The sequence below is a fragment of the Podarcis melisellensis genome (assembly GCF_964234715.1).
Source record: "Podarcis melisellensis genome assembly, chromosome: 12".
Classification (NCBI taxonomy): domain Eukaryota; kingdom Metazoa; phylum Chordata; class Lepidosauria; order Squamata; family Lacertidae; genus Podarcis; species Podarcis melisellensis.
In genome coordinates, this window is record NC_138544.1 from 42,911,266 (window position 1) to 42,931,764 (window position 20,499).

The following is a 20,499-nucleotide window of genomic DNA, read 5'->3' on the forward strand; positions in this document are numbered from 1 at the left end:
TTCATGAGGAAGGGTTGTGTGCTGCTGTGTGTGTATGCTTGTCTCTCCATACAAGTCTATGTGAGAGTGTGGGTGGCCACACCCACCACTGGCTTGTGACGCCCTGTAGTGTTGGTTAAGCAGTCCTCTGGCACCAAAATCCTTTCCATTCCTACCACAGAGCACTCATTCATGCAGATAATGAACAACCTCAGGAATCATGTGGCATCACTGGCAGGCTTGTTACCTGCCTCGGATTACAGATTTGTCAATTAAATGTAGAGACACCAGTGCGTACAAAAGATGCCACTACACTGTCCTAGCTGGTTGTGATCCAAACAGTGCCTCCCAAAAAACCCCCCAAAGGCCATTGCATGAGGGCTGAAGGCTGCACAAGCCTGCCGAGAGAGAGAGAGAGGGAGAGAGATTGATCCAATATGGTGGTTCTGTCTTAGAACAGAAACTCTTAAATTACAGAGCTTATAGAAGTAACTAAAAGCATTTATTAACCACTTTCTCTTTCTTAGAATCAGTTTTGGAACTCTTAATAGGCCCCACAAATCTTTTCTTTTTTTGAAAGAAAAAGTTAAATGCCTATAATTTTTTTAAGAAAGGGAAGCTCAAACCACTAGGAACATTATAAAACAACATCTGTGAAAATCTCTTTCTCTCTCTCAAAATCAAGTAATGGCTGCAGTTTTTGAAAGCTTCAGAAGGATATTGAAACCAAGATGAAAACAGTCTTTTTATTCTAAATTTCTGTATTTACAGAGAGTGCCATTTTACACAGTGTTGTAAAGTCTCTGCGTAAAAGAGTCATGGTCATTCAATGTTTGTGCTTACATTAGTAGCAAATTTTTAACACTTGAGTATATTAACAAAAAAAATAATAACAAGCAGGCATAAAGATATAGCATGTGCTGAATTGTCACATATATTCTTGAAAGAAGGTTGAGGCAGAAGTAAAATGGACTGGGTTTTGTCTTTTATAAAAAAGGCAAACAATACACAAGCAATAACTGATACTTCTTTTTGTTCATTTACGCATGATATGCTGAGCTTTCACATCAGGATTTGCAGGCACTTTAGCAATCCAGTTATGTATGTGTACACATGTCTCTTTCACAATCAAAGTTCAGAGCATCAAACACAAAACCAGCTGTTGCAAAGGAAAATTTCATATACCCAATATACACATTAACAATAACTCTGCTGGAACAATCTTTTTGTTTGTTATTTTTTGGACACCAACATCTTTTCATGACAATGCTTACCAATGTCCCCTCCCAATTCTCTTTTATTATCCACTTTATGGTTGATCTTTACCATGATACTGAGGTGTAAAAATACAGTAACATGGAAGCACAGCACAAATTGTCCACAAGGCTTTACAAATTGTCAAAAAACAGGTTTTAAAAAAACTATTTTAAATGCAAAAATAGATTTTTGATTTATTTTGTCCTGTATTCCACCCCCCCAAAAAAAATTTAAGACAAATTAAATTATCGTGATGTATGGAATAACTGGGCAATGTTTAATTTATAATTCATTTTGGGGGTTCATTTTTTTGTAATGGAATATAATAATTAAAAATCCTCACCAAAGTTGTTAAACCAAACCAGAGAGATATTTTTCTCTCCACCATTCTACATGTTTCATGAAACAGCAATGTCCCTCCACTATTATTAGGCAACGTTAACTTATAAATACAAGGTTTTCACTGATAATATAACCTATATATGATTAAAGTATAAGACAAATGCAACAAGGTCCCCAGGATATATGAAACATAACATTTTTTGCTTAGGAATGAGGATAAAGCTTTCTGATAGGACTCAAGAGTGAACGTGTGAAGTCAAAGAAAAACAGCATTTCAGCAGACAGACATTTAAATATTTATCAACTGTAAAACATCAAGGGCTAAAGATCATGACTGAACATTCAACCTTACTGCTTACAAGTGATACGTACCCCTTTCCCTTAATCAAAGGTATGGCAATGCATCTTTTAATTAAAAACAAATTAATGATGTATGTTGGAACCGGACCTCACTGAAGCATTGAACACCTGACAGCAAAATGTAGTGAAGCAGACAGTGATAGCACAGAACTGGGCTAGGACACTTGATAACTAAGACACATCACTTGCCTAGAGTATGATTGTCAAATGATGGAAAATCCTTCCATGATATAACACTTGAGACACAATGGCAAAGACATAAGGCCCTCTGATTCTTTGCCTATATTGCTAAAGGCACTGAAGCAGACAAGAATTCCTTAGTACCTCCTTTTTGTAAAAAGAAGTCCCCCCCCCCGCCCCCCAATACAAGTCTCTTCATATGAAAATGTTCCTTTATTGCATGGGACGTTGACCTTTTTCTTCGACTCAAGAATAAAATGGTCTTCCCTTTTCTGGTGCTTGCAATCTGCTTAGCCTGGCAACCTGAGATGGCGAAGGGGGTACATCATGTCTGAAAGGACCTTTGGGAGTGGCATAATTTGGGTCCTGAACTTTCTTATAGGAGTCATAGTTGCTGGACCCTTCAGAAGATGTCTTTTTTTTCAGCTGCTGCTCTTTCCGCCTCTGCTCTTGACGCAACAGCTCTTGAGTTTCAAGCATTACCCGGGCGTTGAAGCCATGGCCTCCCATGTAGCCGTTCCTGGAGCCCTGATAGCTGGAATACCTCGGGTTGTCTTTTGCACTTTGGAAACCTTCGCCTGGAGGATAGTTCTGCTCCCAAGAATCTTGAGACACAGAGCTTGCATTTTTCCGGCTTTGCCTAAAAATCAGAACAAGGTATTTATTATACTTCATCACACTTATGGAAAACACTTGTTTTATTTCTGGAAAACTTTTCTAGTTCTTTTATGCCTCAGTATGAGGCACTAAGGCAAGTCACTCATTCTCCATAGAATAACAAACAACTGATCAATACTAAACATTGGCTATTACTACTGAAGAGTGGTTGCTGGAGGAAGGTCTATCACTTCCATTCTCTGCTTGCGGGTGGAGGGATTCCTGAAGGTAGTTCATTGGTCACTGTGGAAAACTAGATGCTGGACTGAATGACCCCATAATCTAATTCAGAAGGTCTCTTCTTTTGCCTCCTACCAACAACCAGGCCATAATTTGCCCTCTGAAGTTTATTAAAGTGGGTATCCTTCAGGAAGGGCATAAGAACACAAGAAGAGACCTACCAGTTCAGACCAAAGGCCTGCTCAGCCCAGCATCCTGTTCTCACAGCAGCCTATGGGAAGTTCATGAGCAGGCATGAGTGCACTATTCTTCTCCCACTTGTGATCCACAGGAACTGGCATTTAGAGGTCTACTGACTCTGATACTAGTCAATGCCATTGACTAGAACGCACCACGAACATCTCCTTGTATGCTGGAACGCACCATGAACATCTCCTTGTATTCTCTTATAATGGCAATGGTGCCCACCTGAGAGATGCCAGAACTCAGTTCTGGCGAGTTCCCACTGATAAAAAGTACACCTAACCTTAAAAGGATAGTATTTTCCTCCACGAATTCCACTTTATACACATTTATGATCAAAGAAGTCCTCTTCCACGTAACCACACACAACACATCCAAAGATGAACTGAGTGTAGTCCAACAGGAATGCTGAACCATAATCAATATGACATAGAATTGTGGTCAGTTAATCACATGCAAAGGCAGTTTGTTGGGGGTTTTGTACAAAAGATAGCACCAAGAAACCCAATGCATTTAGCTGCAGACATATTGTATTTCTTGACATGGGCTTAACCCAGCAGGGCTTAAGCATGTCTGATTGTGTGTTTGAACATGGCCACTCTCTTTCATAATGGATTTGACCATAGATTCAAATGCTGAGCATGGCAACAATCCAAGTAAAGTTACTTGTGACTCGCTTATACTGATTAGCTGCTGACTAGCTGTTTTTCGTTGAAAGGAAAGCAAGGTATAAAATTAAAGAAAATAAATAAATGGATTTAAAGCAGAGTTAGCTGACTTTAGCTTTACTTACAGATTTTTCTCCAAATATATAGTAGTCTGCTTTCACATACTTGCATACTGTCATATGCTGTGCTTAAGTCAACACTTTTAGCACATTTTCTTTCACATCACTTTTATTCATCATTGTGGAGGCACACCCTTTCTGTGTTCCATACATGTATTCCAGAATTTCAATTTCTGGCTTCTTAAAGGTAAAGGTAAAGGTAAAGGTACCCCTGCCCGTACAGGCCAGTCTTGACAGACTCTAGGGTTGTGCACCCATCTCACTTAAGAGGCCAGGGGCCAGCACTGTCCGGAGACACTTCCGGGTCACGTGGCCAGGGTGACAAAGCTGCATCTGGTGAGCCAGCGCAGCACACGGAACGCCGTTTACCTTCCTGCCAGTAAGAGGTCCCTATTTATCTACTTGCACCCGGGGGTGCTTTTGAACTGCTAGGTTGGCAGGCTTCTTACCTAACTATTAATGCTGATTTTCTCACATGTCAATACAATTGCCCAGATAAAGCTTTTCTAGTTCTGTTAAGACTGCAGTATTGAAACTCCCCTTCCCCTCTCCCAGTGCCTAGCTATCAATTCCAAATAGCAGAAGATCTGCTGGTTTCAGAAGAAGCTTGCCAGGGAGTGATGCAACATTTCAGGCAATATCACGTTGGAATCCCAGATGATGATGCCAGCTTGGCAGGTGGTAGACTTATCCCCTTGTCTCTTTTGCTTAGAGTAACCAGCTATTCTTCAATTTACATGTGTTCCTTGAGGCACTACACTATAAATATTCACAGTCTGACAGCTAATACTGTAATAGCAATTACAACTTTCAACAATAATTCTGCAATAGACCTGGACATGGGACATTAGTATGCAGGGCTTTACCAACCCTGATTGCCAAAGGTCTGTCTTTTGCCTTACGAAGCCCAGCATGCTCATGCAACTGCAGAGGAAAACTGTTTCCAATATATGTAGTATCAGAACATTCCACTATGTGGTATTTAAGCAAGCTGAGCAGAACTCAGACTGTCATTACTGTCTAGTGGAATACATGAAGCTGCCTTGACTATAACAGGCCACTGGCCCATCACTGTTGAGTTTAAATGGCAGCAGAAATGCTATCTATCTGTACGGTATTGTGCTTGAGATAGTGAAACTTCACCATAAACAGTGCATGCATTAACAACAAAGGGGTTTGTTTTGCGTACAGAAGTGGGGCCAGTCAGAGTGCAGAGAGAGAGAGAGAGTGAGTTAATGCACGTGAGCAAGACACAGAGACGATGGAAGTGGGAGATGAAATGGAGACAGACGAAAGTGAGTTAAAGTGCCAGCTTCCTTGGGCTTGAGGTAAGCAAAAGAGTGTTGCCCTGAAACCATCAGCCCTGACCCTCAAGCAAACAGGGCTGACTTCATAGGGGGCATGCAGCTCCACTTGGTTCTGCCAATGTATGCACATGGACAGCCTCTTTTCTTCTGCCTACCTCTCAGATGAGGGCAGGGAAAGTGGAGAAGATAAAGAGAGTATACCAATCCCCAGTCCGTCAACATGTAGAGCTGGACAAGCCTCCAGAGAGAACAAGCAGACAGTAGAGTGAAATTGCACCAGTTCCTCCCCTTCTCACTCTAGATCAGGGGTAGTCTACTTTTTTATACCAACAGCCCACTAATGCATCTTTCTTGATGGTAAAATTTCCTTACCGCCCACCAGTGCTCTATGGAAGGAGGATTCAGCTTGTGCCATAGACCCCCCTACTGCCTACCTAGAATCCTGAAACACCCACTAGTGGGCAGTAGGGACCAGGTTGACAACCCCTGCTCTAGATAGTTCCTTGTTTATCGGATTCCCCTTTGCTCTCTCACCAATTAGGCAAAAGAACATAAAAAGAAACTGCTAGATCAGGCCAATGGTCCATCCAGTCCAGAATCCTGTTCACACGGTGGACAACCAGATGCCTGTGAGAAACCAAAAAGCAGGACCTGAGTTCAACAGCACCCCCCCTCTCCTGTGGTTCCAAGCAAGAGACATTCAAAGGCATATTGTCTCTGACAACAGAGGCAAAACACAGGCATCCTGGTTAGTAGTCACTGAGAGCCTTATCCTGCATGAATTTGTCAAATCCTGCTTTAAAGACACCCAAGTTGGTGGCCATCACTACTTCTTGTGTGAGTGAACTTCTAATGCTTCTGTGTTGTCACCCAACATTTAGTGATTTATTTAAAACATTTCTATCTCACCAGTCTGTCCATCAGGAACTCTGAAGGCAACTTACTAAGAGCAGCAATATATCAAAGAAGTTAATAAAACAGAAAATAACCACCAAATAATAGAGGATTTCAACACAAAAAGAAATCAAAACAGAGTCCATTGGACTCAGGATTCCTGAGAGCTACATTTCCCAGGGCCTCTTCTTCCAGGGATACTGAGTTTTTCCTATTACTGACACAACAGAAGGAAAGAAATATTGACGCTCTGCTACCAGGTAGATCTGGGACCTTGGATAATGCCAAGGAGAATTACAGGTAATTTATTATGCTTTGTCCTGTGGAAGATAACTCAAACCATATAATATCACTGGTAGTTATGCAACATGGACAGGCAGCTTTGTGACATTGCCATTTTACTTCCCTTTCCATCCACACAAAACGAAAGGCCATATTGTCAACACAAGTATGTATAGCACAATGAGATTTCTGAGTGAATATGGTGTGAATCATTCACTCTTTTATTTAAGTTCACATAAGCTTTCTAAAGCATCCAAAAAACCTTTTTAACAGCAGGTTCCAACTTCGAGAAAATGTTACTTTTAAAAAGCTTCACATTGAAAATGACAATAGATTAAGCTGATTCACACCATATTCACTCTGCCTGTTAGCAATAAGGCAAGCAAGATTGGTTGGACTCTTTTAACACCACTTTTATGAGAAGATATCAGAGAAATGTATGAATTCTGGAAACAATTTATATTTATAACTGCATAAATGTAGATTATCCATGAAGCGAGGAAACAAAGACTGAAGTACTTATTAATTTGTTTGTGCACAGATGTTTTGTAGCACAGACCTTGAACAAACAGTTTTCCTTGAACTGAGAATATATTTTGCGGCTCTGCAGAAGGTTATTCCACAGTCCCCTGTAATTCATAAATGAAATAATAATGCACTACATGTTTCTTCCGACAAAAAAATTACAGTTTATCATAGACATAATTTGGGGAACTGCAAAAGTGCAGTCATGCAGAGGTGATCTTCCCTTAATTGAGAAGGCAAGGAAAGCTCTGCTAGATCAGTCTAAAAGATGATCTGGTACAGCATTTAGTCCCACAGTGGAACCAGTTCAACCAGTTGCCCCGGGACACCCACAAGCAGGGCAAAGAAGGCAATAATATCTGGCTGAGCACTCAAAGACTTATAAAATGTCACCTTTTTGACTATAGATAAGGAATATGCAGACAAAGCCCTTGAATAAACTACTCATTGACTTACGCAAGCATTCCTCAAACTGGTGCCCTTTAGATATTTAGGACTACGACTCCCATCGGCACGGCTGACTGGAGCTGATGATAGTTTTAGTCTAAAACATCAGGAGCGCACTGGGCTCCTATGGTTTCCTTCCCCCATTCAACCCAGTTCTTACCAACCTCATCCAATCCTCCAATACATCAGTTCAATAAAGAAGAAGAAGAAGAAGAAGAAGAAGAAGAAGAAGAAGAAGAAGAAGACGACGACACAAAAATCACAGAATCAGCTTTTGGCTTTGATGAGAGTTGTTCTTGTTAGATCAAAATCAAATGAAAAACTCTCCCACTTGTTCTCCCCATCACTCTCAAGGACACCTGATCTTTTCTAAACCAATCTTCCATTCTGCCGCAATATACTTTATTTTCCCAAGACTCTCAAATTTACTTTAAACATGACTCAAACAATCTCTGTCCCAAACCAGCCTCAATCATTCAGCAAATGTCTGAATGTGTTAGGTGCAGCGCTTGGGTAGTCATGAACAACCCCTTTAGAATACATCTCCCTCCTAGACTCAAGACTGCCTGTGAGCACTTTTTGCTTATAAACTGAAGTATGTGTATAGACAGCACTTAAATATTAGAACCAATTAAATGTGTCAGAAAATTGGAAGTATCCCAATCTGATATAGCTTTTCATGGTAATCTCTCTATTCACTCAATTAATTCTTTTATGACATACATCCACATTATACATCCAAGATTCGCTTTGTTACAAGCTATACAAGAAAGACTTCCCATTACTGCTACTTCCTCCTGTCAAGCTCATATTTATTTTCATTACATGAAACTATAATGCAGAAGTACCCCAAATCTCTAAAATTTTGGAACCCAGTTTTATGGGCTACAGCAGGGCTGTCAACTGTCATCATTGCTGACCACTGGCTGTGCTGGATGGGGCTGCTTTTGCCCCCCTCTCCATAGCAGCTAGCCAAGAAGTTTGATTGGCCTGAAGCATCTGCCAAATACAGGCTAATCTCTTTCCAACCCACGCCTGGGCAGCAAGAGGAAGGTGTACTTCAGAAACCCATTTGCAGAAATCTAAAATTATTTTTTCCTGGCTGGCACCATTTTAAAACACTTTATGCCCAATAGCTTACCAGGAAGACAACATTTGTAAGCTTTGTTTTTTATTTTCATTTATTAAGATCAGATTTGGCAAAAAAAGTAGCTCAAAAACTGCACCTCTCTCAAAGGAGCCTCATTGAGGTTGCAATTTGTGACATTCATGCCAATTCTCCTCTCACCTGGTATACAGTTACAAATAACTATGTATGGTCTGTTCTACACAGAATGGGTCATATAACCCTTCCTTATACTACTTCTCCTTTCCTGGAAGTCCTTCCGCCCCACTTGTTTTGCTATTTTTGATATACAGTGGTACCTCAGTTTTGAACCTAATCCGTTCCGGAAGAGAGTTCAAGTTTTGAAACATTTGAAAACCAAAAACTCAATACAGAGGCCTCAGTATGGAAAACTCAGTACAAAAGCTACATCACATGTTCGACTTCTGAGGTGTGTTCGAAAACCGAAGCTTTTACTTCCGGGTTTACGGAAGTAAACCGAAATGTTCGTTAACGGAGACGTTTGAAAACCGAGGTACCACTGTACTAGGATGTAGTGCTTTTTTCTGGCGGATACTTGAGGGTACTCAGTATTGGCACCTTTTTTTCTAGAACAAAAGCACTGCTGGGATGGTTCTAGGAAATACTACCAAATTCTCCTCTGCATCCCTTACCATAGCAAAATACTCCGAGTCAGTACTTTGAACGAAGCAACAGCAAAATGGCCTCTCTCTCTTCTCAAAACTTTGTTCAGCAAATACATTTCTCTCTTGCACGCTCACAAACCACTTCTAATGTCTTCACTGAATTCACCACACCCTGCTTTTCTTTCTATCTCCCCCTGCTTCCATTAAGAAAGTCACATCACTCACACTGTTGGCTCCAGAACTGAAGTATTTGCCTTTTCCCTTACTAATCACCCCCAAACTCCCCTCATTTGTGAAAATAACATACTACTTTTCCTCTTCCTTCCTTTCCTTATCTTTTCCACAAACACCTCTGTAGCCCTTAAGGCCTATGTTTTGTAATAATTTTCTCTCCATTGCTGTGGGCAGACAGCCCCTCTTTCTCCTCACTTACTTTCTGCATCCTAGCTATGCATTTCTACACATGCTTTTAGAACTGACAACTTGTGGATTAGTTTTAACTCCTTTATTAGTTCTAAACTTCCCCCAGTAGCCCATTCTTAGTGTGTTCCTTGTGAAAGTCTGTGCCAACTGATTCTGTTAACCAGTGCTTTTTTTCTGGGGGGATGCATACCCCTAAACATTTTGTAAATATAAGTTTGGGCTCATTGAGGGGCAGTATTTTAATATGAGAAGGAAAATGAGAGTACCCCTAAACACTTTTTTTAAGGAAAAAACCACTGCTATTAACATATTATGGGAAGTATGCTAATTCTCTTTGAATACAATAAAATTTCTTGAGATTTATCTTTGTTGCCCTGAGCTGTATACATACCATATATTTAAAGTTTGCTATAGGTGCTTGAGATTGTGGCTCTGTGAGAGCTAAATGACACTTCCTGGGATTCTATGGGAGAACTGCAAGCTGCGCCATTCATAACTGAGAGCTCCTCTTAATAAAGAAGACACAATACTTTGAATAAACTGGCTCCAGGCATGAATTTGCCAGATCACCTTAGATATTTGCCATACCTGGGTAATGAACTGTATTGCCGCTGAGCTTGCTGGAAACTCTCTCTTTCTTCTTGACGCTGCTTCTGCATCTGAACCTCGACCGATACAGAATGTCTGCCACTCTGCGAGTATGACTTTGAACTTGGCTAGGATAGGAAAAGCATAAAGTTCACATGATGAGTTTTTTAAAACAACAACAACAATAGCATTCAGAATGATAAATAATGCTATTTTTCTGCAAAGGCACAATTTTTAAAATGCTTTCATTATTAACCAAAATGAACTGTTTAAACCATTATTATGAATGTATTAATTTGTGAATCACTTTCAACATGTATGCTCCAATTTACAGACATACCCTTAAAAAATACTACAGAGAGAGACAGACATGGCAGAAAAACTCCAGTAGAAGACATATTTTCAAGAGATTTCCCCCCCTCCCCGCCCTTCTTATAAATGCTTTAGGTTCTTAAACTTGATAGATAAAATTTGGACTATCTGCAGGATTCCAGAAGTATGGAAGGTTCTACCTATTTTAGGACAAGGTTATCATACAAATACTTATATGAACAGAGTCAAAGTGGCTGCATTTGTAGATCAGTCACTGGACACAGCTATGAGGGACTAAGTTGTTTTTGGTGCTGCTCAAATCAAGTGGCTGGCATATTTTATAGTCTTAGCTTTGAAGTCTGAGGAAACATAATGCAGCCATCTTGGTGAAGCTAAGCAGATTTGGGTCTGGTAAATGTATAAACTGAAGACCTGGGAACCTTGGTCTTGAGTTGCATGTTGGAAGAAAGGAGAAAGGTATTAGTGTACCAGAATGAATAAATGATAAAACACCATCCATGTAGAGTTTGGCTGACTCCAATGTTCTTTTTTAGCCACTAGAAGGAACTGTGCCTAAGTAGGGGTTGGTTTCACATGCCTCCATGTATGTTTCATTATCAGTTCATACTGACAAACCTAAATTCTTATTAGTGTGTCTCCCCTTTCCAATCCAAAGAAAGTCAGATGGTTTCTCCCATATGAAACTGCCTAGCACTGTAGGCCTTCTTTTGAGGGTGTTCTAGTTCCAACCCCCTTCAATGTAGGGATCACAGCTGAAGCATTTCATTCAAAGACAAGTTAAACACGGGGAGAAGATAGCACAGCCCTGCAAATTCAGTCAGTCTGCCTCAATCGGCAGTGACCTGAGAATGCTCCATCTGTGAACACATGTAGACCATGAGCTCTTCAGGAGGACATTTTTTGGGGCAAAATGAGCTATAAGCATTCCGGCTGAACACACTTTAGATCAACAAATACTGCAGGGGCAGGGACGACATGGGGATAATGTTGTGTGCATAGCACCATCATTTATATGTTTTTAATTACTGTTTAATTACTGTTTCAGTTTTTCTGTTTTAAAAAAATCATTGCTGTTCGATGTTACACATACTTTTAAACAACTTTGAGGGTGCTTATGGTGGAAAGTAAATAAATAAATCCTGGCCAACAAATAAACACCCCCAAAGTACTATCTGCACTTAACGCACTTAGATTGGAAAATATGTTTCACAGCTGACAAATGGAAATTCCTAGACAACTGCCCCCTCCAAATATTTAACACACTGCCACTTTGTAAATGGCCTGACAATGCATTTTAAGAAAATCACTTCACATCAGCTTCATCTCGCATCTGCACACAATTTTTAATCTTGGCAACAATATACGGCATAAGAGAGATGGAAAATACCCCCACCCCTTCAAAGTGGAAAAATATATTTCCATGCATTGGGACACAAACTGTGTGCTCAGAGTATAACTCTGAAACTAGTTAACACCTGTACAAACAGGGCAGCACAAGACAAAGTATAATTATCATAATTCTTTAAAGCTATCAAACAAAGCTGCCTGCGTCTTAACTGTGCAAATTACAAAGATCTCCAGCCTTGTCTGTGAGGAGATGCATGACAAGTGCTGACCTTGTAAATCAAATAGCGGTCAGGGCTGCCGTAACGCACAAGGCTGTATTATACAAATAAATATATGTTTGTGTCTTCCACAATGACCCTTAAGTGAAATGATCATTATGGCTTTGAAGATTTGTTAAGGAAAGCACAGGAGAAAAGGAAGCTGAAGAAGAAGAAGGTTGGTGTGCACAACATGACAATATGAGATCCTTATTGTGGTGGTTCTTGAAGATCTCAGTAGAAGACACATGTAGAATATTAGAACAGTTGCAATCAAATGCAAATGTTATGCATGCACAAGAATATTCAGGAGTTTTGGAAGGATGTAGATGAAGAAATTCGAGGTACAACCTCTTATTTACTGTCTAAAGATGAAACATCAAGAAATAGTGTGATGTGTACTGTGGTAAAGGGGGGGGGATGGGTAAACCAGTCACTGTAAGAGGCTGGATGGAAATTATCTGGATGGCATCTTATGAAATAGTCTCTAGTTCACAAAATCATATGGCACAATGAGTATGTTAGCCTTCTGCAATATAATAATGATTCTTTACAGTATATATTTATATACTGCCTCATATATCATAATGTATTTCATATGAAGTAGATACAAAATCATTAGTTCATTGGGCATATTTTGGTTTCAATGAACAACAAATGGCATTCTTTGTCTTTCTTTTTCCCCAATCAAGTTCTCTTCTATAGTTGGTTGTAGCTGGTGATTTTTATTAGGTTCACAACACTGTGCAATATTTTGGTTAATCTGACAGACTAACAAGGATTTCATCAACAAGACACATTAAGATAATTAGGAAAAATAATAAAATTGTTATGGTAATAATTTATTAGGAGTTATGATGTAAAATCAGTTTATAACTTGTTGAAAAGGGTTACGTAGCCAAAATATATTTCTGGAGATGTCATTTTGGAGGTTTAGAACTGATGCAATTGCTACATAAAGTGGAATAATGAATTAATGATGCCCCCACCTGTCGTTTCATTAATTCATCAATAATGATTATTAATTGTATAAAATAGAATGTTGGGTATAACTTGGGTTTGTATATGTCTTTCAAAACATTATTGTTAGTCTGACATGGAGGATAAGTCTATAAGAAAGCATCTATTCTTTATTTTTTTCAAACAAATAATGAAAGAATATGTGCCATCAATTTCCATACCCACAAGTTAGCATACAGTAATGCTTTCTTTCCCTATTAAGGTAAGTATATTATGTCACCATCACACAGAACCAGTACAAACCAATCCTAGGTAGCAGAATATAAATCAAGGGCTGGAATGAAAACCCAGCAGGAGTAGAACTCAGCTGTTGAATTTTGGACTGGAATTCTACTTCTCTATCATTTATTATATATTTGTGATCTAGAATTGACATGAATAAACTACTGTATAAATGATCTAAATCCAAAATATTCTAGTTTGGTTAAAAAGTTTTCAGGCTGCTCAAAGATGGAAGACCCTTCAATTAAATAAGGCCAACTTTCTGTTTAATCAACTTATTGCATTTATGCTCCCTCTTTCCTTGAAGGACTTCAAGGCAGTGTACATTCCCCCACATTTTATTCTCAGAACAGCCCTATGAGGTAAATGAGGCTGAAAGATAGTGACAGGTTCAAGGTTACTCCTCATCTTAGAAATTGCTATTGCTAAGATCAATCAGGACTGGCTACCATCTGGAAAGATGTTTCTCAACTTCAAACTTGTGGTTTAATTAAAAGATGCTAATAGATTTTATTTATTTATTTATTTTCTTACTTCCCATGGCTTTGCGGAAAATTATAATATATAATTGTTCACCTGGTCAAGCAAATAACATTGCCTGGCTTAGCCATTCAAATTAAGCAAAATGAAGTCAAGGAGAGTGAGGTCAAAGAAAAAGAAGGAAAATGGTGCCAAGGAGCAGCCGCAGCAAGAATAGAGAAACACTGGACAGCACTGAAGGAGTGCTGGAAAAGGATGGTGCTTTTTGACATTTTAGCATATTCTGAACTAGATGAGTAGTTTCAGCACAACCCTTCCTTGAACTTCTGTCATGCCAAAATCAATACCTCAAACCCAGGGGTGGGGCAACTGTGGCTCTTTTAAGTATTGCTGGACTACAACTTCCATCATCCCTGACCATTGGCCATGTAGGTGGGGCTGATGGGAATCCATGCTTGCATTTTTGCTGATATTTTGGGAAGCATCCTTTTCAAAGCAATCTTTTGATTCTGCTGCTGCTGTTTTTAACTTGATCACTGGTGCTTCATTGGCTGGGTTATTGCAGTATGTATATTTGCATTTCTGTTTGTAATCGCCTCTGAGCAACTCTTTGGGCAGAGGGCAAAAGCCGGGTATTTCTTTTTAAAGAAATAAGCTGACAAGTAAACCCCACCCAGGATGCAGATATGGAAGACCCTTCTCATGCAGGAGTGAACACTGGAGCCCTACAGAGCTCTGGCTTGGCATGGTCTGAGAAAAGATAAATCATCACCCTAGGCTCACTAGTCTGAGTCATGTCCTCATCATTAACTATTCTGCTCCACTCTCTTCAGGAGTGTGATTTTAAAGTTTTGAGTAAGAGTGTCTGTATACATGAAAGTTACGGGACTGACTGCTTTGAGGACAGAAGTTCATTAATTATTGGCAGAGCAGATATACAAGCCCAGGAAGAAATGCCAGAACCCCACAGCACATCAGTAAAGGTTTGGCCAACAGAATCGTTGTAGAATAATTTGAAATGGACATCTGCCCACTATGATCCAAGAAAAGACATATGGACACAACCATCCACCAGGAACTGGAAACTGTGATTCAGGCAGAAGTCATTTTTATATGTCAGACATATGCAGCAAACCCAATTTCCTTCTGTTTTCACACATACACTTATCTCTCTCGGCTTCTCAAATCCCAGTTCTTTAATACATATCTGTTATTCATCAAGCTCTGTGGATGGGAAATTACCTTCTTTGTTCAAATCAGGAGGAAGAAGCTCACTGTATCATCATGGATTTGAGGGACTTTTATGGATGTAAACCTTTATTTATGTTCATCCAAGCCTTTTCTCTTCCGTGTCCCTCAACCCCTCCCTTTCACTTGGTGCCACAAACCTGTTCCCTCAGGCTAATTCAAAACTTTTTAACACTTGCACAGCTGTGTTTTTCCACAGTCATACTTGTAGCCAAGAACGCTGAGATAAAAAAGAGAAAGCATTCAAAGAATACGGTTGAAGTTTCCTCACAGTAAACCACTGGTGTGTGTGCGTTTTACCATTGTTTAGTATTCACTGCATCTGGATGCATTTTGGGGAAAGCACCTCTATAATTTTAAGTTAATACCCTGTAGTTGCATATGCTGTTTGAGAGATGGGTTTATTGTTCCTCAATGCTAAAACTATATTGTACACTCTCAGAATGGATGAGATCATAGTTTCAGCCCTTCCCAGCACAGTGATCTTACCCAGATTGGAATACACAAGAGGGAGAAAATAATTCAAAGGTACAATGGACCTATTTCTCCAGAATTTGAGCATCTAAATGAATGTGTCTGTATAAAAGACACATGCACAAGGAAAGAGTAAAGGGGGGTGTTAGAGAGAGGGGGGCAGCTTAAATAAAGGAGCAGACCATCAGCCAAGGGAACAATACGGCTCAGGATTAAAATTAATACATTTAACAGAATTACTGTCACTTTAAGCTCATTTACATGATCAGCCCAATGGGGAAGAGGCCCTCATTGTTGGTGAGGGGAAAGAGGAAAAAAAGAAAGGTCAGCATTCTGACCCACAATTTAGGAAATTATTCCATTCCTGAGGTAATCAGCCTGTCATCTAAATAATTTCCCACTCATTCATTGCTGGAAAGTATAATGCACGCCAAGGTTGCCTGTTTAAAGTTGCTATGGTGTTTGGATAGAGAACATTTTGGCCCATGACCCTCAGTAGTTAAGTTCTCAAGTCCTCCTGAGCACACAGTTTTCTCAGACAGTGTCCCCCAAGATCCCTTAACCGGTTAAATTCTGAGATGAAGCAGAAGAAGCCTCCACATAATGCCTGCCCCTTTTCGGGAACCTTCTACATGCAAATAAAAATAGGTTCCTAAGTTATCTTTACAAGGAAATAAAACAAGCATTTTATTTAATTAGTTCCAGGGAGAACCAAGCATATTTTATAACAGAGCTTTAAAAGGAAGCCCATATATTTTAAACACAGTAAAATATATAGAGTATTTTACATAGAGTTGCAGAAGCAGCTGATTTAAGGGCTACGTCTGTTGTCATTAGTTATGCTGGGATTTAAAATAAACACTTTTAAGGAGACAAAAGTCAACTTGAATAAAAGTTGTATATGTTCTCCAGGTTAACAAATATGATATACATATTTACAAAATATGAGGTTTATATTTACGACATAGCTCTTTTCTTTATGGCTACAAATACAAGTCATCTCTCTCTGTATTTCTAAGGTAGCCTGGTAATGACATGGATGTTAAATCTTTTTAAAAATCTGCACAGAATTGTACTGCATACTTAAGAGGCTTTCATAGTCTATTTGGGACAATTTGGGTTTGTGGGGAACCTTTGGCCTTCCAGAAGTTGCTGAACTGCAAGTCTAGTCATCCCTCACTATTGGCCATGCTTGCTGAGGCTCATGGGTGTTGTAGTTCAACAACATCTTGAGAGCCAAAGGTTTCCCACATTGGAATTATACCATTGCAGTGAGACTCTTGTGTGTGTGCATGGCTGCCCAAGGAATGTCTACTATCAAAAGAATCTAATCATACACTTAGGTTATCAGCATCCTGCTTCAAGTGTCTTCTGCAACTCAGCACGGCCAGCCAAGACATTTTGTTGCCAGAGACAAAGGGCCAGGTTATGCCCCTCCTTAGTCCATGTTTTCCTACTGCACCCAACTGGACTGGCAACTGAATCTTAATTCAACAATGGTGGCAGGATAGTGTCCTCCAGTTCACCTGAGACAGCAAGACAGTTACAGGGCGCAGGGCAGCCCAATTGGCCTAAAGGGCTCTTTCCTCCAACAGAAGGAAACAGCTTGTGGGGGGAATGGAGTTCAGAAAGAATAGTCAGGAGGCTGCCAGTGTTCTCTCACTGCATCTGCCACGTGAGGCAGCTGCCTCAGTGTATCTAATGATAGAGCCAACTCACAGGCTCAGGTAGTGACCATGAGAACTACTGGCTTTTCAGTGGTGCCCCCACAAAGGCAGAAATCCCTGTCTGGGAATATCTGTCAGAGACCTCCCTCTCTCCAGGTTTTCAGAAGCCTGATCAACACATTCCTATTACATAAATCCTTCGATAGTTTAATTACTGATAGTGTTTATATGACATTTACATCCTCTCTCTTAATGGCTTATTGATTGCAATTGGTGGTTTTAATTGCAACATTATTAAACTGGATTTTTTAAATGATTTAATGGAGCTGTGTTTTGTTATGTAAGCTTCCTTGGGGACCCTTTTGTATTAAAAAGAACAATACTGGTGATTTTTTTTTAAAAAAAAGGCTTGCTATCTATGTGTCAATGGGGGATTGGGAAAACTATGCATTTTTGGACATCTCTTCCCGTCTTGGCAAAATCTAGTTGCTGGTTCTATCTTTAATGCACTTTTTAAAAGCACTCTTCAAGTGCAGTCCAACATAAATGCCTTAAATCCCTTCATATTTTATCTGAAACTGCACAGCTTACACAAGCAAAGAATCATGTTCTTGAAAGTAACGCATACACAACCCCCGTACAGGCATTAAGTGCAAGACAGATAAGCTAGTCTGCATTGATGTGACCCAGCTATGCCTTGTCACAGGGCAAACAATACCCTTTACACAATTGACAGATGGCAGAGCACAATACAAAATGAAATTAGGAATGTTGGGCCACAGATGGAGAAGGAAAGGGTCAGGAGTTTAAAGGTCACCAAGGACCTTGAATCGAAGTTGCATCAGGGATTAAGAATAACAACTGACACAAGACAGGGGACACGTTGTAGCTTAGTTGTAGAGCACCTGCTCTGAATGCGGAAGGACCCCAGGTTCATTCCTAGGCATCTCCAGGTAGGGCTAGAAGAATGATCTGTCTAAAACTCTGGAAAGCCACTGCTGGTCAGTGTGGTAAACAATAGGAAGCTACATGGACCAATGGTACAAGCTGGTATAAGGAAGCTTCCTATATTCCTAAGGACTTTGTGCAGCGCTGTATATAGTGACTGAAAATGAGCACTTACCCATGGTTGTTCAAAACTGTAGGTCCGCCTCCGATCTTCCACATCTTCATCTTGCTTTGCCTGTTGAAATTCTTGCCTTAGGCGTTGTATCCGATCATGATTGCTGGGAGTTGATCTGTTACTAAGAAAGGAAGGGAGAAAAGAGATTAATACCGGGGGAAAAGCAAGACCATTTTTCTTTTTCAGATACAAAACAGCTTGATTGAGTCGTATGATAATGAGCTGACAGAATGCTTACAGTCAAATTTCAAAACCATATTCCTAAAACAGAATTATATGCAAAATTCCGGTGATTCTTGTAGCTCAAGGCAAATCTAAGAAGGCTAAAGAAAGCACTTTCAGTGACAGAGATGACCAGAACGAAACTGGGAAGAGTGGTGGATTTTTTTTTTTTAAAGATGGGCTTAAGACATTGGAATAATTACTGCAACGATCCAAAATTAACATTTATCTCTCTGTTAAGTGCTTATTTCTTTACCATATTTTTAGACTGCCTGTCAGCTAAAGATTCTCCATATTAAAATGCAGAACACCAAATATGGTAGTTATCTATCTATCTATCTATCTATCTATCTATCTATCTATCTATCCCCCTCCCCATCCTCTTATTAAACACATGGGGAAGAAATGAGCCACCTTCAGATCAACTTAAACCCATCCTTCCAAGACAGAGAGTTTTATCATGAGTGATAAAGTAAACTCTCATGTCTTTGTTGTGGGCTTCACATAGCCATCTGGTTTGCCACTGTGGGGAACAAGATTCTGGCCTAGATAGGCCAGACATAGCCATAGAGGGGTCCTCCAGACATTGGTGGGTGGCCAATGGTCAGGGATGGTGGGAGTTTGAGGTACTAAGGAGACAACTTCTTTCATTGTTTCTTATATAACAGCTGCTATGTATAGTGAAGGAAAACGGACACTTGATTGATTCTGTGAACTGGTCCTCACCCAAAACAAACAGGCACATCCTCTATTGTGTTATCAAGAGGATTTAAAAGACATGACTTAGGTTTAAAAGAAGAGCACAAATAAATATTTCTATCAGGTCCTGTACTGTTGAAACAACATGACAGATAATTGTTCACTCACTTCAGCTACTCTGCTGCTGTCAGAGCCTCAGTCCCACAGGGCTCCTCGCTATTTGGAGGCGGCGCTATTGGATTATTTCCCCCAGTCAATAGGATCCTGTCACCCTTTGGGTCTGTTTCTGACAAGTCCTTTGAACTGATTAGCTTGATAGCATTAAAAGGTTAATGGACATGTGGTACATTTCACCATGTGGAAACAAACCAGGGCATCAACAGAGATGAAGGCTGTACATGTCCTTGGGAGGAAAACCCACTGAAGTCAGTGAAATTACTTTAGTTTAAATATGCACAGAAGTCAGCTGTTTAAGGTCTGCACTATCACCATTAGGTTATGTAAACTTTACTCAACAGATGCTACAGTTATGCATCTGTTGTTATGCAAAAATCAAGGTTTTCCGTGATAAATACTGCAAAGAAGCCACAAGGCTCACTCCAGATTGCTAAGAATCTCCAGGCAAAGACCATTAGTAGGAGCACTCAGTTCTACTAACTCTGATCTCCAAGTTTGCAAAGGCATTTAAAGCCACAAGGCTCTCTCTTTCTGTAGTTAAATTTCCTCACTTTGGAATTTTATTACTTTATAGGTCCTGTAGTAATTCCACACATACCCAGCAGAAGAGGGGTTGAGAATTTTTCTAGTGCCTGAGCATTAACCACGTATTAACAAACTGAAAGTAAAGTAAAACTAGACTAAAGAAACCTTAACCTTAAGGAATCATGTTAACATCAGTGGCGTAGCGTGGGTTATCAGCACCCGGGGCAAGACAAGTAATTTGCGCCCCCTAACCCATGGATTTGCGCCCCCTAACCCGTGGATTTCCCTAACCCCCAGATGTTGCGCCCGGTGCGGCCGGCCCCCCTGCACCCCCCACGCTACGCCACTGGTTAACATTACTGCAGCAGACCCTCCAAGTGTCCCTATTTTCCAGGGACAGTCCTGGATTTACGGAAGCCGTCCCTATCTACATTGGAGAATTTGGAGGAAATGGAGTTTTGTGACCCCAAGCCAAGGAGATCAACCTTTAGAAGACATCTGA

General features: G+C 40.1%; 1 protein-coding gene across 6 annotated transcripts in view; it reads right to left on the minus strand.

The window, feature by feature from the left end:
- Window positions 1-711: 711 nt before the first annotated feature.
- PARD3 (par-3 family cell polarity regulator) overlaps window positions 712-20,499 on the minus strand; it is a 527,255-nt gene continuing 507,467 nt past the window's right edge. For all 6 annotated transcript variants that reach the window (XM_081931474.1, XM_081931473.1, XM_081931472.1 and 3 more), the window contains 3 exons: window positions 18,375-18,495; window positions 10,204-10,331; window positions 712-2,758 (listed from right to left, as the gene is read on the minus strand). In XM_081931474.1, coding sequence (XP_081787600.1) covers window positions 2,365-2,758; window positions 10,204-10,331; window positions 18,375-18,495 — 643 coding nt within the window. In that variant the 3' untranslated portion in view covers window positions 712-2,364. The remainder of the gene's footprint in view (window positions 2,759-10,203; window positions 10,332-18,374; window positions 18,496-20,499) is intronic.